Source organism: Phragmites australis, chromosome 8 (genome assembly GCF_958298935.1).
Source record: "Phragmites australis chromosome 8, lpPhrAust1.1, whole genome shotgun sequence".
NCBI lineage: Eukaryota > Viridiplantae > Streptophyta > Magnoliopsida > Poales > Poaceae > Phragmites > Phragmites australis.
Genome location: NC_084928.1, coordinates 4,625,023 through 4,649,525, shown reverse-complemented (window position 1 = coordinate 4,649,525; position 24,503 = coordinate 4,625,023). Strand labels below are relative to the sequence as shown.

At 43.7% G+C, this 24,503-nt stretch overlaps 2 protein-coding genes across 2 annotated transcripts; one reads left to right on the top strand and one right to left on the bottom strand.

Moving 5' to 3' along the window:
- The first annotated feature begins 5,008 nt into the window (after positions 1–5,008).
- LOC133927545 (cinnamoyl-CoA reductase 1-like) lies at positions 5,009–7,859 on the top strand. Its single transcript, XM_062374015.1, has 5 exons — positions 5,009–5,250; positions 5,352–5,506; positions 6,144–6,332; positions 6,432–6,784; positions 7,667–7,859. Exons 1-5 carry the CDS (start codon positions 5,097–5,099, stop codon positions 7,857–7,859), a joined length of 1,044 nt encoding a protein of 347 aa, XP_062229999.1. The 5' UTR covers positions 5,009–5,096.
- An 8,160-nt stretch (positions 7,860–16,019) lies between these two features.
- Positions 16,020–19,671, bottom strand: LOC133926372 (formin-like protein 6). The gene is made up of 4 exons (XM_062372297.1): positions 19,335–19,671; positions 17,506–18,209; positions 16,906–17,127; positions 16,020–16,811 (listed from the first exon to the last, which is right to left on the bottom strand). Exons 1-4 carry the CDS (start codon positions 19,405–19,407, stop codon positions 16,206–16,208), a joined length of 1,605 nt encoding a protein of 534 aa, XP_062228281.1. The 5' UTR covers positions 19,408–19,671; the 3' UTR covers positions 16,020–16,205.
- Between the last annotated feature and the right edge of the window lie 4,832 nt (positions 19,672–24,503).

The following is a 24,503-nucleotide window of genomic DNA, read 5'->3' as shown; positions in this document are numbered from 1 at the left end:
GTAGTTCCTCCCAACAAACTAGTCGTATAAACAGGCCACAAAACACGCAGGAGTCAGCTGGTTGGGTCTTACTCGACTAGTCTAAGACTACACGTGACTTAGTCTATGGCAAGACTAGCACACCTCAAAAATCGACCTGCAGATTCTCTCACTCGATTACGAAACTAAGTTCACACTCCGCTACCATTTCCTAACTGTGTTGGTCGAGAGAGTCATTGATGAGAGTGGTCGAGGGCTGAGGGCTTGGCGTGAGCAGAAGGTACGGTCAATGTAGAAGCACTACAGCCACAGCAGCAACACAAGCCCATCAAATAAATTAAAAGCTTCATTCAGGTATAAAACAAACCCACGTTACAGTATGATATTTACTCTTCGGTGGTCTCCACCTGGAAGAGAGAACCTACATGCTCTACCACCCCTTGGAACTCCGCTTGTAGCCTTGCCTCGGCTTCAAAACCGGCAATCACGACCCCCTCCCTAACAATCTCGAGGTTGAAATTGGGGTCACTACAGTGGTAGCACTAGAGAACATACCCCACTGCAGCTTTTGCCGGTGGCACCATGTCCTTCGCTGCTCTTGCCGCCAGGATGCTCGGGAGCTAGGTGAACTTTTCCACCAGGACACCGATAGAGTAGGTCCAGTCCTGTGCAGTTTCTTCCTTCGGCTCAGTGGCTTCCGGCGTGATGCTCCTCAAGGGGGGCCCTCATTGCGATGAAGGCATCCTGAAGAAAGCCGCGTGTCATTCGCTCATCCTCCATCAGTTTCGAATGTTGAGCGATGAAGTGGCTTTCTCCTGTTGAAACACAACCTTCTCATATTGAAGCGTAGTGTTCTCCAACTAAACCGTGCGCCTTGTCTCCTTTTCTTTGGCCACCAGCCTCTCCAACTCGGCGCACCTGCAGTCTGTCATCTCCTTCTCATCGATTAGTTTGCTAATAGAGGCGGGGAGGCTAGCGACTAGGGAGAGTAGGTCAGAGGCATAAACGGGCTCCATGGTAGGGTCTACAGATGCGGGGGCACGACCAGTGCTTCCGGTATCGGGGCCACTGCTAGCTCGGGGCTAGAATATCCATCCGAGGCACCGGAGGAGGAGTTGCGACCAGGGTAGAGGACCTGTAGTGACATCAAATGGTGAAGTCAAGAAAGAACTCGAAGTATCTACACCTAATCGGAGGACTTACCGTATGATTGGAGTGGTGAGCACAACTCTCATCCTCGAAAAGCAACTGAGTTGACCTGGCGAGGAGGGCATATATACCGTCGGGATACGGGCGGTTGGTGTCCCACGAGTGCGTTTGGACGCTTCCGCGGAAGCCGAATCCTTCGCTGATCTCTTCTCCCCTTGTGTGGAGGCTTGACGAGCAATGATTTGGTCACCCCTGGCTAGCTGAGGGCGAGACTAGTCGCTCCCTTGCTGGCCGACACCACTTGCAGGGTCTCTGCCCAGGGCCAACAATCAATTGCAAGTAGTTTGGTCACCCCCAGCTGGTTTAGGGCGAGGTCGGTTGCTTCCCTTTATGACCAGCATTGCCCGTAAGTCTAGCCATCGTCATGACTAGATGAGTCGGAGTGCGCCCAGATAGGCTAGGAATAGGCGGGTCCGTGCTCTGTTAGGAACCCGAGGGGAGGTCGCGGTGAATTTCTCTCGCTGGGGTGGCCTGATCTGAGACCTCCAGGACCTCATTGATGATTGGGCATAGAACGTTGACCTCAGGGAGACCCTGCAACCGTGAAAGTCTAACTCGCAAAAAGGCTTGAGGGCGGGAATTTTGGAAATGCCAAACTTACCCTTTTGAGCCATGCTCTCTTTGATGGAGTGAGGTCACACAGTGTAAGTGTGCCGGTTGGAGGACCATCTTTCCTCGGTACAGATGATATCGGGTTTTAGACCTACGAGTCGACGATATAGTCATTAGATCTGGACAAATTAGGAGATGTGAGAAGTCGCACACTTATCTAAAGAAACGACACCATGGAAGCGGCAGCAGGGTTACCTGTGAAGCTCTCCCAGGTGACATAGTTCGGCCCAGAGTACTGAAATGTTGGGTGTGCTTACCTCCGCATGGGACACAACTGGCACTTGATGAAGTCACAGATGACATCCGATCCCGTCATCCCGGCCCCTCGGAGTTGACCAACCCGCTTGGCAAGGGTCAGTAGCTTCGGGGTAGTCGTGGGTGAACTCCCCCAGTTATCCGTGACCTACGCCGGTGCGCTCGGCACTTAGAGGTTGTCCGCCGCAAGGTAGAATCACTCCTCCCTCCAACCCGATCATGATGACTTGAGGTCCACCTCAATGTAGGAGTCCACGGAGCCATCGCGGAGCCGAAACCCGCTTCTTCTGGTGGCTAGCCCGGTCACCGACCGATAAGTATAGAAGAACCAAAAGAGGTCGAGGCACGTCTTGACCTCAACAAAGTTCTCACACAGATGAGTGGAAATGTTCAGCATGAGAATGGAGTTGGGGTTGAGATTGAGGTGACAGATGTTGTAGAAGGAGATGACAGTGGTGAAAAACTTGGAGAAGGGCAGCATGAGACCGGCCATGAAGAGCGAGATGAACATGACATTCTCCCCCGGACTAGGAACATGTGCGCTCTCCTCAGAGTGGTACCCTGAGGTCAGGTGTCATGTGAGCAGGTCAGCGTCGTGCATCTGCCGCAACCTCGCCGTGTTGCACTTAGATTTGTTGAAGGCGAGGTCGCTGCCAGTGCGTGCCATCGGATGACGATGGAAGATGCTGCGAGGGCAAGAACGGAGACGGAGATGAAGGGCTATGAGCATGAAGGCTTGGAGGCTAAGGGAGGTGATGAAATGACTCATTGGGAACAATAGGCAATCGAAATTCGAAAGGCCGCACATGGGGAACCGAAATTCCCTCAGGTCCGACGGTAATTAATTTTTCTCCCTCCAACGTTCTCTCTCTCTCTAACCTCCCATCAGGATGTGGTTTCTTGAGTCAACCACAAAAGTGGGTTGCGTCAACGACCACTAGTCGCACAGCGACCACGGTCCACTACGGCAAACCACTCAGTTCGCCTCATCCGCGATGGAGCTTGGGAGTTATTATTGGTGTAATAGATAAAGAGGTGTCCCACATGGCGGGCCCCACACCGACAAATGTTAGTTGCCAGTAGATATTTTTAAGACCACAATCTCATCGCGCGACCAGGGCGGGGTTCCTGCGACCAACCCCCTGGTCGCAAAGCAAAACCCTACAACCAACCCGTGTTGGTCGCAGGGCAGATACTCACCTAACTAGTTGGATCACATTTAATAACATCCACTCAAGTGGTTTTCTTCCCCATGCACTCCCTTTCAGCGATTGAGGACGTGGACAGACTGGTGGAGCAGTGACCTGTCCCGTAGCATTTAATACTACGGGATGGCCTAGTTGGTGAGAGTGACGACGTTCAGTGATGGGAGGACCTGGCTTGTAAAAAATACACACTCTGTAACAAGTTCATCCAATCCATAAAAAAAATATGACATAGGATTGTTATCTCACGGGACGTCTGAAACTAGATAAATCCTTGTATTCTTGAGTTCGTTCAATACACACCCACAAAAATATAGATCAACACGCCCATCGTCCGATATATTCTAGACTTATTGTCAAAAATTATCCTCCAACAAAACCTCTTTAGCAAGGAACAGTGATGCCGCAAATGAGAATCTTTCCTCACAAAGTTCCTTTTAATGACAAGTAGTAGTCAGTGGAGGATGCAGTATGGACTGCTAGCAGGTTCATCTACTTCTTGTCTCCCTTAAATGCCCCTCTTCTTCTCTCCTATCTCTTCTTCCTCTTCATAAAGCATCAGAGGCTAGGAGGACATGAGCCCATGTCCCTTGAAGATCCACCCCTGGTACTACCTGACTACAGATCCCAGCAATGAACTTTCCCCCCTATTAATCCAATTAAGAGCACGTTAGCATGTAAATTTGTCAATATACCATCGGGGAAAATTTCAGTGCAAACCAATTCTTCGGTGCAAACCGTGAAAACTCTCTAAAAAACATGTTTAGATGCACCCAAAAAATCGGGAAAAAATCACACATGTACATAAGGGGGTGACACACATGCATATAAAAATTCAAGGCTAAACTCTTTTTAGTTCATGAGATATAAAAATGATAAATCGGATTTACATGAGGGGGTGATACTGATTTTTGTCATTTTTGTCTCTTTCTTTCCGATTTGTCATTTTTATATCTCATTAACTAAAAAGAGTTTAGCCTTGAATTTTTATATGCATGTGTGTCACCCCCTTATGTACATGTGTGATTTTTTTCCGATTTTTTGGGTGCATCTAAACATGTTTTTTAGAGAGTTTTCACGGTTTGCACCGAAGAATTGGTTTGCACTGAAATTTCCCCCATATACCATCACGTTAGCATGTAAATTTGTCGAAGCATGTGCTTCAGGAAAGTAGCACGAAATCGTCCGGCAGCTTAGAAATCGGGAGCAGAACCAAGTAGTACCACTGCACCTGTGCACCATGTTATCGGCTGCTAACACAAGGAATTAGGCGATTATTCTACTAGCTGGATCCTTTTCAAAACGAACTGGACGTCGTATCATCAACACTTAAGCCGCCGGAATCGGATCATCAATAATCATGCTACAACATTCATATATACCGGTGATTAATACAGGAAGAATTAGGAAGTTACAGCTAGTAATACTGCTAGAGAATAGAGTACTACAAACCGCATAACTAATAGCTTCTATGCATGTACTATCTTATGCCTTGACATGTCACTTTTGCTTTGGTAGTAAGCTTGGAAAAAAACGTCCTAGTGAGTGTACCAAAACTTGTGGGTTATTGACATGTACCCGTCACTGTATCTGGACTCTGGAGTGAGCGTAGACCATGTCAATGCCATGAAGAACAATGAAGAACACACCGAAAGGAGGTGAATCCAAGGAGAGAGATCCTGTGTGTCACACTACCAACTCGATCTCTTGGTTCGTAGCGATCTCTATAAATACCCCACCAAACACACACAAGGAGAGACAGAAAGAGAGAGGGAGAGAGCCCTTTCTGTTCTTTTCACCTCCAAGAAACAGCGACCCAGTAGCCGCGGGAGCGCCATGACCTTCGTCGACGGCGGCAATGGCGCGGCGGCGGTGACCGGGCGCGGGAAGACGGTGTGCGTGACCGGCGCCGGCGGGTACATCGGGTCGTGGATCGTCAAGCTCCTCCTAGAGCGGGGCTACACCGTCAGAGGCACCGTGCGTAACCCTGGTACGTCGACCGATCGAACATACTCGTTGCAGTAGCAATCTGGTGCTGTTCTTTCGATGCTGCTAGATCGATCGGTTCGTTCTGGTTTGACGAGATGGCAGACGACGCGAAGAACGCGCACCTGAGGGCGCTCCCCGGCGCGACGGAGAGGCTGGCGCTGTGCGGGGCCGACCTGCTCGACAGCGCCGCGCTGAGGGCGGCCATCGCCGGCTGCCACGGCGTGTTCCACACCGCGTCGCCGGTGACCGACGATCCGGTAAGGACGTGTAACGTAACCCCGTAAGCCGGGAGGAACCCAAACGTTGTGTAGTTGAAAACGGATAGATAATCTGGCCCGTAGGGATGGTTAATTCTTGATTCTTTCATGAGTGCGTGATACTATTTCTGTTCAAGAATGTTCAAAGTATTTTATTTCGGAAAATCAAACTTTATAAGTTTTAACCGATAATTAGTTAAATTATATATGTTTAATATACAAACTTTGCTTCAATAGATTTAATTAAAATATTTTTATTATGATGTTAAACTTATAACAATTGATAACATATTATAGAAGAAATTAACAGTCAAAACTTAGTTTTATGACTTTTCAAAACAAAAGATCTCTTTCGTTCTCGAGGAAGTATTAAACATGGAATCCAAAGCAATTTAGAGATGAAATCCTTAAAAATTCACAATGTGTCCACTTAGGCCCACTACTCAGTGACCATTAGAGGAGTGCTTTTTTTATTTTGTATTCGAAGGAGATAAATCGTTTTACCATCCCAAATTAATTCATGTGTTCCACCTCAGCGTTCCGGGATTAATTCAATGGCCTTTATTAGTTCTCTCCTTGGAGTACAGCCGCATGGCATGCATGCAGCTCACAATTAAGTGGTCGATCTCACGCACAGGAGGAGATGGTGGAGCCGGCGGTGAGGGGGACGCGCTACGTCATCGACGCGGCGGCGGAGGCCGGCACGGTCCGCCGTGTCGTGATGACGTCGTCGATCGGCGCGGTCGCTATGGACCCCAACCGCGCGCCGGACGCCGTCGTCGACGAGTCGTGCTGGAGCGACCTCGAGTTCTGCAAGAACACCAAGGTACGAACTCCTATATCGATCGTTGCAGACTTACAATTAATCATGGACGCCATTAATTCACATGCATGTGCTCGCCGTTGCCGTTGTGGAGTCACTCAGAACTGGTACTGCTACGGGAAGACGGTGGCGGAGCAGGCGGCGTGGGAGGCGGCGGCCGCGCGCGGGGTGGACCTGGTGGTAGTGAACCCGGTGCTGGTGCAGGGCCCGGCGCTGCAGCCGGCGGTGAACGCGAGCCTGATGCACGTGCTCAAGTACCTCAACGGGTCCGTCAAGACGTACGCCAACGCCGTGCAGGCGTACGTCCACGTCCGCGACACCGCCGACGCGCACGTCCGCGTCTTCGAGGCGCCCGCGGCCGCCGGCCGCTACCTGTGCTCCGACGCCGTGCTCCACCGCGAGGACGTCGTCAGGATCCTCCACAAGTTCTTCCCGGAGTTCCCCGTCCCCGAGAGGTCAGTGGCACAGTCTCTCTGCATGCATGCTTGCATTGCAACAGGTGCGGTGCATGCATGTCTCTGTCCTTTTTTTTTTCAAACTTCTGAAAGAAACATAAAAGGATATCGAGTTGTCAATGGATAGTGCTTACGTGCTACAGTACTACTATGTTTGAATCTGATGGGTTACGATTTGCCAATTTGGATACCAAGTGCGGTGGATACCGATTATTTGTCAAGCCTGAGAATGTTGCCTGTGGAGTTACGTAGCACATACTGCAGAACCGATTGTGAAATCTGTTGCCGAGTCTCCCGCTCGTACGACAAGAGGCTAAACATTTTAGTCTTCTTGGCTACATATTTGGGACTTTTTTTAGACGAGACTTAATCATTAGTTATTGAGATGTGATTGTGATTAATCCCCCTTTGATTACATATATGTCGTCGATTCTTCTACGTATTCGAGAAAAAGATATGTTGCCGGTTCTTACGTGTTAAACATTTGACTTTTTGCTTACACACGAGGAAGACAAAGAGGAGGCTAGTTAGAGAGAGAACTTTTTTTGGTTCTAGGGATCTTACGGTAAGTACACACACGTACTTTTAGATCACGCACAAGTATATACGATCTCTCTAGAATGAGAATCACGTGTGAATAGTTCAGTGATTAAGAGTTCAATGCCTTCTGCTCTGAATAATTCAGCAAGTCATACGTTCAGTTCTATCTAAATGGAATCATTCCTGCCGTCGCATGAGTCGATCTTGACCCGTTGAACCGATAGTCTATCTGTTCTTCCTTCAGGAACGCAATTGCACTCTGCACCTAGCTACCAACAGAAGCGAAGCTGGTATTACTGCTGTATCGCAGATCGCTTACTCGCTGTTGTTCTTGCATTGCAGGTGCTCTGATGAGGTGAACCCGAGGAAGCAGCCTTACAAGATATCCAACCAGCGGCTCAGGGAGCTAGGCCTGGAGTTCACGCCAGCGGCGCAGGCCCTCTACGAGACCGTCGTGTGCTTCCGGGAGAAGGGCATCCTCCTCCCTGTCCCCGCCCCATCGTCCCCGCAGCCTTGGGCTATACATGAGAGCTAGCCTATAACTTCCGGAAACAGATTAGCAGTACATGGTGTGCAAACTATTTCAGTGGCTTATGTTGTGGACTTCTTGTCGAATTGCAGGTGATGATGAACTATGCCTGTGTATGTACCTTTAACTTTAAGTGTCGGTTGTGTTAACGAATACACCCATACTTAGCAACGTGAATGCCTATGTTGGTAGCTAGTTTTGTCCTCCTAAACCAGTTGAAATGGAGTGAAATGGTGTGTTCTTGCATAATTACAGGGCTAACTTCTCGCTCGACTGAAAAGCTCCAGTCGACGAGTGTGGCCGTCGGATGCGCATCGAACAAACCATGTGTTTCTTCTTCCCAACAACGGAAAGCGCTTCTCTCTCCTTCTCACGCCTGGTCTTCCCTGTTTCCGGCGGCTCCCACCACAGAATCCGCTGCCGTCTCCCACTGTCTCCTAAAGAAAATGCAATCTCGCATGCCCTTGTGCACACATGATTAATCAGTTTATTTATCTTTTTTATCTAATGTTTATCCATCAATTAATTCTCTCATACATCTCCTTTTTTTTTATCTATCTCTTCAACACGAATTGCAGCGCAAATAAACCATCTTAATACCTCGTATGTGCGCAAGGGCTATTGGATTTGTCCCCTCCGTCTCCTAACCACTACTGCATGCGTTGCTATGGAGAAAAAACATCATATTACCTCGTTGTCTAGCCACCGCCTTAGGTTCAACCCCACACTGGTCTGTTGAAGTCTTTGTATTATATTGTATCCAACGAATAATTGAAACAAAGAAATAACTAGGTTTTGAACCTATTGTGGCAGAATCACATGGAACAGAATGATGATAGCTGATAGCTTAATGCTACAACCGAGGCTCGTACCAATAAATTTCATAACTATTCAATCATGAATAGACTGTAGATGACATTTCGCTTGCATGTATTGACAACAAATATGGCCTTGGCTTGTCTTTTGTGAATGTTCTCCTCTTGATTATCAACTGAAGTTCATCATGTTCACCAATGGCGGACCCGTGATTTTAAACTTAGATGTACATATTATTATATATAGCTAATTTTTTTATAATCATAAATATTAATCGACGACAAGATCCAAAGTAAAAATTGTTCATAATAATAACAACATCTAAAGTAATATAAAGGAACTAAAAAATTGAAATTATAATTTGCATAAATCACAATTTACATAGCATTCAGTACTTTATACACATTCTTAAATAAATCAGCACAAATAAACTTGAACTGCTATATTCTAGTATCAACAAACTACTATAAACTGTTGTTCTAAATCAGAGTGTACCAACAAATTGCACATATGAACTTTGCAGGTCCTAATCTTCTTCTTCTTCAGCTCCAGCCATCTCCCGGTCAGCATGTCGCTGCAGTAGCAGGGCAAAGCACCAGAAGACGTTGGAGTCGGAGTTCACTCCTCCCACCAAATCCGGAAAGGAGACCCCAAACCTTGGATGGCCACATGTAAAATGGGGTGTACTGTTTCACAATTTTAATATAGTCCCTACCCTTTCGCAAAAGAAATAATTGTTTCAATTAGGTCTCTGAAACAAGAAAAAAAATTACAAGCACCTATAAATATAGACGGGAGGCCATGCACTGACATCGCACTGACGCGTCCTCATCACCTCACAGCAGTTAGCTACCAAAGAGCTTTGGGATGTTCAAGAGATGGGAAGCAAAAGGCTTCCAGCTCAAAAAATTTGCTAGAATCAGATGGGGTCCAAGAAATTCACAACCGAATCTCGAGATAATTTGAACTCGATCGTATCACTTGTAAACTGTTCGAAACCCAGTACTAACTTTTCATCTGATAAGCCACTGACTGCAATAAATAATCACTGAAAATTGCACAATGCAGAGCCAAACGGTGCAGTACAAATCACTCGCAACAATGATTCCAGTCCCAGGTTCAAACTAAAGACCTAGAATTATTCATTTCAAACTAAAAATGTTATAATGATATTGCATAATTTTGTCAAATAAGTATCCGAGATGTTTGTTGTACCTGCAGTCTGCAGAGTGTGCACGGGTCACGGCGCATATGTTGACAACTAAACAAACCCAAGTAAATATGCGGCTTCACCGATTTAAGTTACAGCAAAATCAAACATATTACAGGTCACTAAAAAATGATTTACTAGTTCGTCGACAGCAAGGTTCCGGGGAGCATACAATAGCAAAAAGTAGCCCAAGGAACATTTCAACAAACACATGGTGGGAGGGCCATGGGAGGCAGCTCGAGACGACTCACCGCCGAGGCTCTCGTGCCCGATGCGCTGCCGCCGCCACGCCCCGCCTCGTACGCACGGGTGGCCGCGCTCGCCACACCGCAGCCGCGCTCGCCACACCTTGCACTCAACGTGCCAGCGCTGGCGGCGCCTGACGCACCGCCGCCACCGTGCTCCAAGAGTCTCGGTCGGGTGGGCCGTCGAGTGGTGGAGAGTGGAGTCGTGAGTCGTGGACTTTGCTGCTAGATGGGGCTAACCGCTAGAGCCTGGAGCTTAGGTCAACCATAAGAGGCCATAGGTTGACTACATATATAATTTTTTTCATAAAATTTTAGATGTACATCCGTACACCCATCATCCTTAGTGGGCACACCCCTGATGTTCACAGTCAGGGACGGAGCTCCCAGGTAATGCTACAGGTGCACATAGCTCTAACATCTCTTCACCCATGTCAAGCTTCAATAAGTCCTTAGGGTTTGTAACGGCATGCTGCCAACTGATGAAATTTGTATGCCGGTAACATCCATTTACCGACGAAACACTTCCATATAATACACAGTAAAAAACTAGTAGATTTTGAACACTCGAAAATTTTAAATTGATACCTGATAAAAGTGTGAAAATAGAGAGAATATGACACAACTGAAATGAATATCGATGGATGCAACGAAATGACAACTAGGTATAGTGTCATTTTTTAGAACACAGGTTGCCCCCATTTTTCTTTTATGAACAACCGTACAATAGACGTAAACTGACAGCTACCGACTACCGTGTGTCTCAGACCAAAAAAGAAAAGAAAACAAGGGAATTGAATTCTTACCTTTTGATCATTTCATGCATGGACAGAAGGATCATCTATGACCATTGGCAATCATCTTCAAGCAAGGATAATGGTTATTGTAAGGTTAGATGGCAAACAATTAGATCAATTCCAATTATACATGAATAACAGCTTAACACGCAGTTTGCATCCAAATGCATTACCTTGGGTTATGAGAGAAGGCACCACACCTAGCTATTTGAGACGTGATTTGACAAGATATCGATGGTACAACTTCACTACTTCTTTTTAAAAATGTAGATCAAGAGATAAATTGACACCGGAAGTAGGATGCATGTGAACCCATAATCAAGTCGCCTCACTCCACCATTGCCCTCATCAACTTCCTCCACCTCATCAGGACGCCCCCTAGATTTCCCCTCGTTGGATCCATACACTGGCGTGGAAACGAAGTGAACTCATTAGCAATATTTTGTCCATAAACATCAACCAGAGAATAATCTCGTCAACGATGGCTCCCTGCCGCCGAATCTGCCATCGCTTATTGCTGCCACGCTAATCAATCTCAGTGTGACGCCTCCACACTAACCCTTCCAACCAGTAAAACTCATTGTGTCTTATGTTTTAGAGTAGTGGTAAAATTTCTCTATAAATGAGAAAATTTGGCAATGGTGTCCCAAACTACAAACCTATTTGATGAGACGATGACGAAAAAAATGTAGAGGAAGTAGATCATAAGGAGTCACGACGAGCGCTTCACAAAAAGCTTATCTGTTATCTCCCGGTGTCGTAGGCCTATTCCCTCACCCCCACCCAGCCTGGTGAGGCGAGTGTGCGCGTATGTTTTTCTAATCCTCCTATCGATATGAGCTAATGGGACAGAGGGCACACTCACTTTAAATTGGTCTCCCTCCACCTCCACTAGCAAGATGAGATTAAAAAACTACATTCTCACTTCAATTGTTGGACATTTGAAATTTATTATGAATTATTTTCAAATATAATTGGCCAAACCCATATATTCTAACATATGTCATATTCATCACATCATAGCCCGTATTGCCAACATTTCTAGTCACACCCAAATTAACAAGAACTCATTGACATAAAAAGAGAAATTTTTGAAGTTCGGCCTCCGGTTATCACATTTCTCCCCAAATCTTGAGAGATCTGAAACTTCTCATACATGTTTGAAAAAAGTCAACTTTACAAACAACACAGAACTTGGGATGGGCCAATGACAAAAGTACATGAAGCATAACCCAAAAGGAGGAAAAAAGATCCAATGCAAGGGTTATGGTGGAGGGGTGTCAATCCGAAGTATAGACTCTCGTTGAGGGAGGTAAAGAACTCTCTGACCACCTGCTTCAAATACGCACATGTCATTGCCACCATATCTCGATGCTCTTGTCACTGTAGCACGGCACATGTACGAAGCCAGCACATACAAGTATAAATAACGGGTAAAGGAGAATTATTTTTCCTAAAATTAAAGATAATGTTATTTTAGCACAGCCATAGAGACCAACAAAAAACTACCGCTGCAACCATAGCTTTGGCTTTTTGTTGTTTACTAAGATCACAAAGCTAATTTCCAAGCTTATTTAGTACACTACACGGTGGGTAAAGGTTTGAAGCCTTCTAGATGATAAACCGTGTAGATCTGGCGAAATGACAATAAAAAAAGATATGCTTAACCGTCTCACTTTTATAATAAAAGCAACACTTTTGACTTACTCACCATTATCTTTTGATTAAATTATCTTCTGTTAGTAGAGCCCCTTTATGTAAATACTATAGGAGTCTTTTTTTATTTTTAGAGGTACATTTAGTTTCCACAGTTATCTGTTCATTCTAGTTGCATCATTATATATAAGTGTCCAATAAAGAGAGTTCACAGAGAATTTTCCAGCCTGATTCAAGTTCCAAAGAAACTCGTCGGGGTCTTGTGATAGAGTGATGTTGATAAGGTATGGACACAACTTATTCCACGCAATTAATTTTGGGCTGATCATATCCCACCAAAATGAAACATTCGATCACTAGGATTGTAGTACATTGACAGTTGTGTCTTGTTTGTTTCGTTATATGTTATACAACCTTGGATATTGGTCTAGTAGTGGCGAACTTCTCAACTAGTTATCCTCACATAACCTGATTTGCGAGTCATCTTTAATGTTGAAGGTACCAAAGCAAAACAAATATTGCTTCACCTTCATCAGTCCATCCCAAAAATAAGTCACTTCGTTTCCGGTTAACTTGTGCTAGAGATTTTGATCTTAGATATTTGTTTCGTAATAAAATCTTGCCAGATCCACTCTTCGGTCAAAAGCTCAAAGAGCCATTTACATAGAAGAGCAGTATTTTGAACATCGAGGTCTTCTATGCCTAATCCACCCTGATATTTAGGTTAGCACATGACACTCTATTTCGTCAGACGATATTTCTTTTTATAACTGTCACTTTGCCAACAGAATCCAGAACAAAAGTAATTCAATCTGTTAAGTAACCCTCGTGGAATTAGGAAGAAATGCATCATTTATGTTGGGAGGCTGCTTAGTATTGAATTAAGAATGACAAACCTACCACCCACAGATAGATACATGTCCATCCAACTACTCAGTCTCTTTTCAAACCATTTCTCTACTCATTTCCGGTCTGTATCATGAGCTTTTGAAAATGAATTAAAATTCCCAGGTATTGTAAGGGAAGCTCTCCCATAATTCAACCAAACAATTTAGCATATTGGTTGGCATTATATTGAGCCACACCAAAACAAAACAATTTGTTTTTATGGAAGTTGATGTCCAGACCAGAAAGCTGCTCAAAAGCACAAAGGAAGAGTTTCATATATTTTTTGCCTTTTTTAGATCATGTTCCAAAAAGATGATTGTATCATCAGTATATTGGAGGATAGATATGTCATCCTCAATAAGGTGTGGTATTACTTCACCAATTTATCCATTCTTTTAGCTCTCTCAATAAGTACTGCTAACATGTCAATGATGATATTAAATAGAATCAGCCAGACGGGTCCCCTTGATATAACCCCTTTTTGTTTGAAAGTATGGCCCGATATTATCCTTAACTTTGATCGCTACATTTTTCCCTAGAAATGATTGTTTTCGCCCATGAACACCACTTAGACGAGAAACCTTTTATCTGTAGAGCTTATACCATGAAAGGCTATTTGACTTTGTCATACGCCTTTTTAAAGTCTATTTTAAATAAAACCCCATTTAACATTTTACGATGGAGTTCACGTATACTCTTGTGTCAGATAACAACCCCTTCCAAGATGTTTTGGCCATTAAAGATTATTTTGGTGGGGTGAATTATCCAGTCAGCCACACTATTTATGCGGTTGGTGGCTATTTTTATGAAGATCTTAAAGCTAATGTTTAACAGACAAATTGACCAGTATTTCTAAACACGACATGCCTCTTTGATTTTTAGTAGAAGCATAATTGGCCTGAAGTTGAGACTGTGCAGCAAAAGGTTCCTAGAATACAATTTGTGGAATAAGGTCAGCAAGTCCTTCTTGATGACCTTCTAAAAGGGCTAGTAAAACTCTACCAGAAAACCGTTAAGGTCTGGGGCTTTATTATGTGCCATTTGAAAGATTGCATCCCACACCTTTTTTAAGGGAGTCATAAAAATATCATTTTCAACTTAGGTCACCTAGGTAATATTCTCTCTCTGTGCTTCCGTCATCGAGAAATGGTTAATCCCAAGTAGCTAGAAATGATCTTTGTAGTATAGTGTGATGTGCACCTTTATTTGTTCTTTACCCTTGATTTTGTTTTCAACCTGTTCCATATAAAATATACTTCCTTGTTCAAAAATAATAGACATATTTTTTTTGAAAAAATTAAACTTTATATACTTTGATTAATATTTAATAAATTATAAAAACATCTAATGTATAAAAATTATACAGCTAAGTTCACAATTTAAAATGATTTTATACTATATAGTTTTTTAGCTATAAATGATATATTTTATAAAAAAATTTAGTCAAAATCTAATTTTGAAGATCGAATCTAAACAAGTATGCCTACTATTTTTGAACGTAAGGAGTATTTGTTTTTCTATGTTTGCTATTGGCAAACATGTGAAAATATTTTGTACTTGCGCCTGTACTTTCATGCCACTTCAGCAAAGATCAGCGCCGGTCTCTGGCTCGCTCTTCTGCCCGTTGCAGGGGATGTACCAGCCGAATAGACTCACGTAGGACATGCCGCTGCCGACAATGACCAGGAGCAGCCAGCAGTCCGCGACCTACGGCGAGAGCCACGTCCGAGTCTTCCGGGAGACGCCGGGGACGAGGAGGCTGCAGAGCAGGATCCCGAGGAAGACCAAAACCCTAAGGCTGATGATGAATACTATCTTTGTTCTTTTTAGATATTATTTTAATCTTTGATACATAGAATAAAGTTATAGTAATTTTTTTTTATAACATGTTCATCTATCTCAATTTCTCTGACATGTAATCACTAACATATAAGTTATCAATCAACTACACTCATTAAATTAAAACTCTACTTTCTAACCATCTTTAATATGAGCATTCTAATAAAACACCACTTAAAAAAAACTAAAACGATATCGATTTAAAAACAAAATCAAATTCTAAAAAATAATATTTATTTGAAAAGAAGTAGGATGCACTGCCTTGATATATTCCCTGCGCCTCGCGAGTTCCTTGGTGTTCCCGTCCCCAATCCGCGCCCCGTCCTCCGGTGGCGCCATCTCCGAGCTAGCTGTTGTGCCGTGCTCCGCGCGCCACCATGGCTGCCGCTTCTGCGAGTTCAATTGGAGCTAGGGCCCCGTGATCTCTTCCTTGGATTGTGGTGGGCTGTCGGTGTGGAAGGCCCACGTTTAATTGGAGCTAGGACTGATTCCGTTCTTTCCTTCGTGGGTCGGAGAAGGCGAGCAGTACCATATTGGGCCTTTGCGTGCTCCTTGCCGATTTTGCCACCAAGGAAGTGAATCAAATGCTTGGTATTTTTCTGTTGTACCGCTAAACATTATTGATAAATAAAATCCCTTCATATCGTAAAAAACGTTAAAAAATGCCGAGCACGTCAGCGGTTGATCTCATCTCATAATTTCATATGTCAAAATCTGGTGAGATCTGAAATATTTCATGCATGTTTGCGGAACTGAACTGTACTGCTTATGGTCTCGACAATCATCTCTCTTTTTTTCATGAGATTTTTTTACCGTAGGTGTATGTATGTAAGTACATTTTTTTCATGAGATTTTTTCATTTACAGTAGAAGCCGTGCACTCGTCATATCTGCAGCTGTTGTCATTGTGTTACAACAATTCCAGCTTCCAGGACATCTTCGTCGAACTTTGGCGGGCTAGACGGAGCGCTGCTTGAGGGTGTATCTGACAGGAACACATCTGAATTGGTGTCAGACCATTCGGCGGCTGCAGCATCACTAGCTTCTCTGAAATTCTTTGAATGCATTTCTGAACCGGGTTCATTCTTGATGTTATCCACCTCTGGCTTTTCCCGTGTAGATGTATCCTGGAAGAGTTGACCTTCTTGGGAGTTCGGCTCGGGTACTTCAGGTTGTGGCAAAGAATGCTTGCCACCCTCAAACTCTGGCGCAGAAGAATGGTCATCTCCTGGTTCTATCTGATTAATCTCGACAGTTCTGCTATCTTGCAAGTTAAGTTCAGCTGTGATGTTGCTGATTTCTGTTTCCTGTAGGGGTATCACATCAAAGCCATCATGCTCATTGCGTAATCTCTTCTGTTCTGATTCATCATTTGTGATGTGATCACTTTTGCTAGACCAATCCAGATGACTGAAGGCATCATTAACCTTGGAAAGGCTTTCTTTCTCCTCACAAGATAACTCAGATTTGCAAATTGATGTGGTCACATCAATCTCCGAAAATATGACCTATAATTATCAGGAAAAAATGATGTATAACTATATACAAAGGTGAAACGGCCAAGGAATTTAATGGAATAAGATGCTGGAATTATCCAATTACCTCAATTCTGAAGTCCGCAGGAAACTGATGTTTTGTGTCCCACAGAATATCAATCTGGTCCCTATCGAGTAGCAACAGATTGTCTTCAATAAAAGCCGTGCTAAACATGGCTCTGAACATCATAACTTCATGTTCAAAATCCTCGTCCAGGCTGGTGCACTCCATTACAACATCTCCTTGAACTGGACACCGAATATTAACCTTGATTATCTCACAATCTTCCTGAATTTGCAAACAAGAGTTCAATTCACTTCAGTTCAGCGCTTCAAGCTTGAAGATGTCATACAACGATCAGTACAGATATCCAATATAAACTTTTAAGTCAAATGTACATCTTCTGTACGAATTGGAAAAATGGAACCCGATAAAGTAAATAATCAAAAGATAAACATTAAGCGCTTTGAAGTTTGAACTTATTCATAATCTCAGTAGAAACATAACTGAACTAAACTTGTAAGCTTGTAAGTATTTTTAGAATAGATCAGCAACAATGTTAAACGCTGAACTTCTGAGCCAATGCATTATAGACAAACATCACAGGCATACTGTAAAAGACCAATGTGTGATTAATGGTAACTTGATAACCAAACAAAATTATACCTGTGAGTAAAGCTGGACAAAATCGCTTGTCTTTGGAATTGAAAATAGAACTTTAGTACTCCTGTCATTAGGCGCAAGGGGATCTGGGCCATAAATCCGGAATATTGGCCTACATCCACCATGCCCATCAAAATTTGGTACCTTCCTGATTATTACACAATTCAAATTCAGCATTCTGTCAACAGGAGGCCACAGTTCCTGTGATACGTGCCGTTTTGACACATACTTCAAGTATCTCAGCTGAGAAGGCACTGGGTCAAGTGGTGAGAATAGCTCAGCTAACCCATCTGGTGCCTGTCTGCAGACCATCTCCAAAGCCTTCCTCTCATCATTATACCTTCCGAGGTAAACCAGTAAGGCTGCCAATGCGAAAGCAAGGACTGGCCACCCACCATGTTCTGAATGTACAAGCAGGAAGTTGTCCTGGCTTAATGAGAGCCAGCTTTCACTAGACCTCAGGAAATGGTGAATCATCTCCATGGTGAGCAAGGGGCATCCTTCATAGTTACGTGGGTAACCCATCACACTCATGTCGTAGTATGAGAAAATGCTAGCAATTTGGTTGTCCTTCTTGCCTCCCTCAAAGTTGAATACCATGAATGAGTCGATGGAGTAGCCGCCAAGTAGCTGCTTTAAGATGCCCCCAATATATGGCCTCAGCTCATCTTCTTCAAATAGATCCATAGAGAAGCAGTGGTCAAAAACTGGAAAGCAAAGAAGCGATCAATAGTCAGCATCTGATAGGGAGTACAGAGACGGAGCAATCTCAATTCTATTATTAAACAGTGATTATAAAAAATGTACAAAGCATGCTCGATGGGAGTTGACGAATGTTTGCATAAGCACGTCAGGAACAAAATTGACCTCAATTAAAAGTCTATTTGACTTAAAAATGATGAATGCATATTTGAGGAAAGAAAATGTAGTCGTTATGCCATAAGCTACAAGCGGATATCAAATGGGAAAAAAAGTTTTGGGAAGCCAATTTCATCATCAGACAAAAAAAAAAAGAAGCCGTGACAATTTTAAGTGGACACAATAAGCTGATTGATAGTGTCTCTGAAAAACTTCCTGATGACACATATTTCCTAAATGAGCAAAAGTTCATTTCCCAAATAATTGCCTTTTTTTCTTCAGGTACGTATTTGCATGAGAATGGCCCTTCAAGCTTCAAAGCTCCCCATCTTCATCTAGATTAACCAATGTGCTACATAAGAAGCAACCCGTGCTCCAAAGCATATAAAGCTCAAATTTGCATCCAAAATGCTAAATCTTGTAAAAGCTGCGCCCAACGGAATTGATCCACATCAAAACGAGGACGTGATCCTGAAGGGGAAAAAACGGCAACATGATGACCAACTAATCTGATCAATTAAAATGGCAAGATGACGACCAACTAATCTGATCAATTAAAATGGCAACATAATAACCAACTACTCTGGTCAATTCGGTGTCCCTATTCTGGTCAAGCGCATAGTTTAGCAACAGCTAAGCAATGGCCTTTCCGCGACCCTTCGTCAAGTCAAAAGATGAACCGAACCCACCAGCACAAAGCCACAAAATCTGGGCAAAGTTATCTCCATTCTCCGAAGCAAATCTGCAGCTCTAACCCAAAATGAACCAAATTTTTTCTCATAATTGATATGGGGAATAAAGCCAGAACAAGTGCGTACTAGTAACAGGATTCTCCGTGTCGCGGGACGCGTTAGTTCCAAGAAACCCCCGACGAACAAGTCCAAGCCGAGAGCGAGAGAGCACGCGGGTTCACACAAACACACCCAGCTAAAATAGCACAATCACCGAGTACTGGACCGAGAAAGTGCACGTACCGAGGATGTTGCCGGAGATCTCGACCAGCCCGTCAGGCGGCCGCCGGTAGAACAGCCGTCGGAACAGCGACATCTGCCGCAGGCGCCTCCGCCGCCGCCTCCTCTCCCTCGAGGGAGGGACCGACTAAGAACGGGAAACCGAAGGTCGCCACGCGCCGCAGGGTCGCTGAACCGTCCAGCGGCGGCGGGAGGGGGAGGAGGAGGGGGAGGGGGAGGGGGAAGGGGAGAGAACGTGACGCGCAGTAGCAGAGGCGGAGCCCGGTGGTGATACACTGGGGGTTGGGGGGTTGGTTTGGGCGTTTGGGTTGTTTAACGGGTCGTCGTGGGTGCGCGCGCGCGCGCGTGCGTGCATGTTGCTCCGGGGCTGGAAGGAGACCGGTTCCATGCATGGAACGGGCCGGGCTGCGTGCGTCTTGCTCCTAGCTACCGTTTCGTTTCGAGATAATTCATGGTTGTCATTAAAATATCCAAAATCCTCAATCTCTCCTACTTAAAAAAAATTCTAATATATATATCCTCAGTTTTATTTTACCCACCATCTAATAAAAAACCATGCCTCCACTCTCCCATGAAAAAAAACAAATGAACCGCCGCCCTTCCCTTCCCTACCACGCTCATCGTGCCCCCTCATGTGCCCTTCCAAACAGCAGAGGATCCCTCGTCGCCGTAAACTCCGCGCACACCCTCTCGTACCCGTCTCTCACCACTGCCACTACGCGCACACTCTCACGTGCTCGTCCATCACCGCCGCCACTTCGCGCGCCCTTCCCCCACGCTCGTCGCGCCGCCACCCCATCCCACCTCGACGCCGCGCTGCTTCGAGCTGCCGCGACAGCCCATCGTCCGTCGTGATCGAACATCGATGCTGCACCCCTCCTTCGCAGCAGTGATTTCAACTCGACACTACGGCGATCAGACGCCCCTCCTTCGCAATGACAACCTCCCTTTCCTTTTCTCAGGTGAGCGATTCCCCCGTGCCCTCTCATACATGTCTGGAATTAGCTCTCTCATCCCCTGTGCCCTCTCTCGGGAGCATGAGTTGCCATTTGAGTTCCAGGCGCCAGAGGTTTTCCTCGAGCCATGTGCTCATCAATGGACAATAGCATGGATGATATCAAGAGGCATACCATAAGGTGCACAACATTGTCGTCCTCATCTTTCCGTAACAACAGATGAGATCCAATACAATTTGCTTTTGGGAGGTTATTTAATTTCATTATTTTCCTATGGTAAAATTAATGTCCAATACTAGATCTTACACTGAAGATGCATTGCACGTGGTGCGAAAACGCATGGGTGCCATGGCGTGAGTACTGCACAGTGAGATGCCAATTTCAGCTATTATTTTTGTTCAGTAAAGTAGTATAATGATTAAACAAGTATACTGCATAGTGAGATGCCAATTTCTCTCTTTTCTTTTCGTGTCTTGCCTTTTTGCCCACCACATGTCCCATCTAGCTTCTTCTCTGTAATTTATATTGTACAAACCTTCTCGCACTTTGTTTGAGCAACCAATACTTTTTGTTTGATTCAGAATCTATCACTTGAAATGTTCACACTAAATTAGTTGTTCTTCGGAGTATCTATATTATAGTTATTAGGACCGGACCGGTGATTGAACCGTTCAGGTGCTCCTTTCAATGGTCCAACCGGTTCGAGTGCCAGTTTGAAGTGGATAAATAGCTTTGTGCACATGAGGGACATGTTCTTAGGAGAGAAGGGACACGTTCTACTCTATTCATTTTACAATTCTGTCATGTTCTTATTCATTTGTTCCTAAATATTGACCTTTTTGGTTCACTATAATTGTGATGTGTGGTTATTCATTGTATTGATCCAGAAAGTATGCATCAAGGTCAACTAGTATTTGTTTGTCAGTACAATACAGAATGTTCTGCTTAACATATTTATTTTCCATTTGATTTGGGGTTGTTCATTCTAGGATGAACTAATTGCCACAAAATTTGCTTGCCTTCAATCGAGTAAACAATTAATTATTTTTCAATTCCAGTTAAGTTGGTGATAAATTGTCCAGATTAATTCGGGACTTGTTTGATAACTAATCATGTGCGTGTTGAAGTTCTAATGACAGCACAATGTATTGTTGTAGCAATAGTTCAACCTATTTCTTTTTGGTTGATTTTTGTTTTTGTAACTGTTTTTTTCCCACACACAGCTATTACTTTTTGTAATAATAGATCTTGTGCTACCGACTGTATTTTAAGTTAGTTAATGACAATTGTATAACAATAGCTATTTGATTCATCTAAAATATCTCCATTTTTCTCTTAGAACCTAACAATTAATTGAGGTACCGTTCATTTTACATTCCTTTGAAGAGCCTATCATCTTATTTACTTATGTGCACATTCCTTTGCTTGACTTATGATTCCTTGAATTTTCAGCTCTGTTATTAGTAAAGTTTTGAGCAACATGTACGTCGTTGCTTGACTGTACGCCGTCGCTTGCCTAGATGTTGTCGTAATCTATGCTGTGAATGAGGATAGTTCATCCTACTTGCGATGATTGATTGCTGATAAACATACTGAACTTTCCTTCTTCTCTTTCCCCCTTTTAATATACAGATGATGTGATCTTTCCATAAAGTGAGGAAAAGCGATTGCCAACGTAAGTTGATTCTATAAATGCATTCTTCGTTTTTTAGATAACAGGGTATACCCTCGGTTTTTGTTGACTTAAACTACGCATCTTCTCAGGTCAGACTTAACAAATTGATCAAGGTGATAAAGCAATAGCAAGTAGAGATTACATATATATCAATAATTTCTCTTGATTGCTTCGAGATGCACATTAGAATGTGAAATCTTGTTGCCCTCTACCCTTCTGTCCAAAAAGTGAACCTCCATGTTCTGCCAAGATGAACAAGGCTTTATCACACGGAAAAACAAAGTAATGCAACATTATTAATTAATGGTAGCCCCATTAGCTCTATGATAGAAGCATGAAAAAAATGCCAGCATGAGTGTTTGTACTGTTGATGCATTGCAACAAATGAGTGGCTAGTGTGATTAGATCAAAATACCTTGTTCTGGTGGTCACCGAAGCAAGTCCAAAATTAATTTACATTGTCAAGTTACATATGTAAAGAAGACCACATAAAATAGAAATCAGCGTAAACCATATTAGGGATCACGGGAGAGGAACCCAAATGTACCTTGAGGCAAATTCCTCACCACAATTAGCACCAAAGAGGTTTATGGCCCCTTGGGTGCTTGGGCTTGCAGCTACATCTCCGTGAAAGTCAGGGCACTACGGCTGCCTAGGGTGGGGGTGAGGAGAGGTGGAAAGGTGGATGAGACGACGTGGAGGAGCATAAGGAACTCGATGAGATAGAATCTTTGAAAAAAAGAAATTTGGTGACATAGTAGATTAAATTGAGATGCATCACCGAGAAGGAACAATTTTACCTCCGTGACGCAACAACTGTTTATGCAACCTTCTCCAAATTTAGCCTTATGTTCATCAACATGAATCATGCTCTATGCAACAATGCATCTAGATCAAAGGAAAATTGGACTTTAAGATAGTGAGGAAAGCTAAGATGCAACTCAAAGAAGGAACAATTATTTCTTCTGCTTAGCAAATAGCTAAGTAAATGAAATATCCAATGACGATTGCAACATATACAAATGATTCTTAAACAGATGTTTCACGAAATCAAATCAGGTGAACACATGAGGTCTCGTGAGCTATCATGAATGCATTGTTGATCATTAAGTTATGATCGTTGACAAATGGCCCATGAGCAAGTGCAAGATTTTGTCATAATTAACACTCTTAGGAAAACTAAAATTGGTATGAAGAAATTACAATGCAGTCTAACACCGAAGTAGTTTTCCTCAGAGAGTATTTTATGAATAAGCTCAATTGGCAACTAATTTCATATCATAATACAAAATGTAGACCACGATTACTGCTTGCTCCATAAAAAGTGAATAATTTAATTGCATGATCTGTTTAAAACAAAAATTCAGGAGTCTCACGCACCTTAATCCGTTGATACCCTCGACATAGCCCTCACAATACTGCATGGACTTTATAAGTCTTGATCTTTAAAGAACATGCAAATGCTTATATCTCACAGAAGCAAAAATCTAACAAACCAGACCTTTTGATCTTAGTTGCTTGTTGCAGAAGTAGCTGGTGTCCAACTACATGCCATTTCAAGAAAACCATGGTCAATTCAATCCAAAAAGAAAAGAGGGAATTCACTGACTAACAATAATAGAGGTCACCCTTGCATCAAAGAGCAACCATAACTTACAACTAAGTAATAACAATCGTGCTAGTTTCATCCCCAAGCGAATACGTTACAACATCTCTTGAAGTTCATCAATCATGGATGCAAATCTCTTATCCCTAAATGAAGCAAAAATTTGGATACTGATTACATGACGCTTACATTGTTATGAGCAATATACCAACTAATAAAATTATCAGCTTTTCCTAAACATGGGCTAGCTTAATCTATGTGAAGGTAAAAGATCGATAAACTTCTTTAGTTACAGGCTAGCATGGATGAGCCAATAGTAAACATGGGAATCCATGGCCCAACAAATAAACCACGGTGGTCTGCAAGAAACAATAGTACAACGGCAAGGTAACTAAGCCCAAATCACATTTTGATTATCAAGTTCATGCAACAACTCGCTTAATGATCGCAAAGCACAAACACATCGAGAAATTAGAGGAATAGAGAAAGGGGCTCATTCAGTAGCTAGAGAAGAAATGGAAAGAAAATGATGGTTATGATTGAATCAACTGGTCATTTATCCTTGACGAGAAAGGATCTGCTGCTGTCGGGGAGGAAGGAGAGGACTGGAGAGAGTGATTCAGTGGTGGCAGCGAGGAGTGCAGAAGGAAGTGGCGGTTTCTCGAATGGGTGAGCAGGCAGAGCTACAGAGAGTGAGGAGGGGGGAGGGTGGCATCACCAGCGCTCTGCAGGGGCGAAGGTGGACGATGACGATGGATTTTGTGATGGTGAGCTTCTCCCCAGCTCTAGCCTCACATATCCAATCCAAGCAAGCTAGCGAAGAGGTCCCCGGGGTGACTTTGGCGATGCTCCTAGGCTTCCCCTTCCTCGACGGCTGCTAGCAAAGGGAGACGCGGTAGAGGGCGTCATACATGCACGACAGATCTGGTAGGAGG

Excerpts from the sequence above, each read along its gene's own strand:
- LOC133927545 (XM_062374015.1), top strand. The coding sequence starts at position 5,097 with ATGACCTTCGTCGACGGCGGCAATGGCGCGGCGGCGGTGACCGGGCGC. Across the intron at positions 5,507-6,143 it reads CGCCGGTGACCGACGATCCG|GAGGAGATGGTGGAGCCGGC; the intron begins GTAAGGACGTGT and ends TCTCACGCACAG. Across the intron at positions 6,785-7,666 it reads GAGTTCCCCGTCCCCGAGAG|GTGCTCTGATGAGGTGAACC; the intron begins GTCAGTGGCACA and ends CTTGCATTGCAG.
- LOC133926372 (XM_062372297.1), bottom strand. The coding sequence starts at position 19,407 with ATGTCGCTGTTCCGACGGCTGTTCTACCGGCGGCCGCCTGACGGGCTG. Across the intron at positions 18,210-19,334 it reads GATCTCCGGCAACATCCTCG|TTTTTGACCACTGCTTCTCT; the intron begins GTACGTGCACTT and ends TTTGCTTTCCAG. Across the intron at positions 16,812-16,905 it reads CTGCGGACTTCAGAATTGAG|GTCATATTTTCGGAGATTGA; the intron begins GTAATTGGATAA and ends TGATAATTATAG.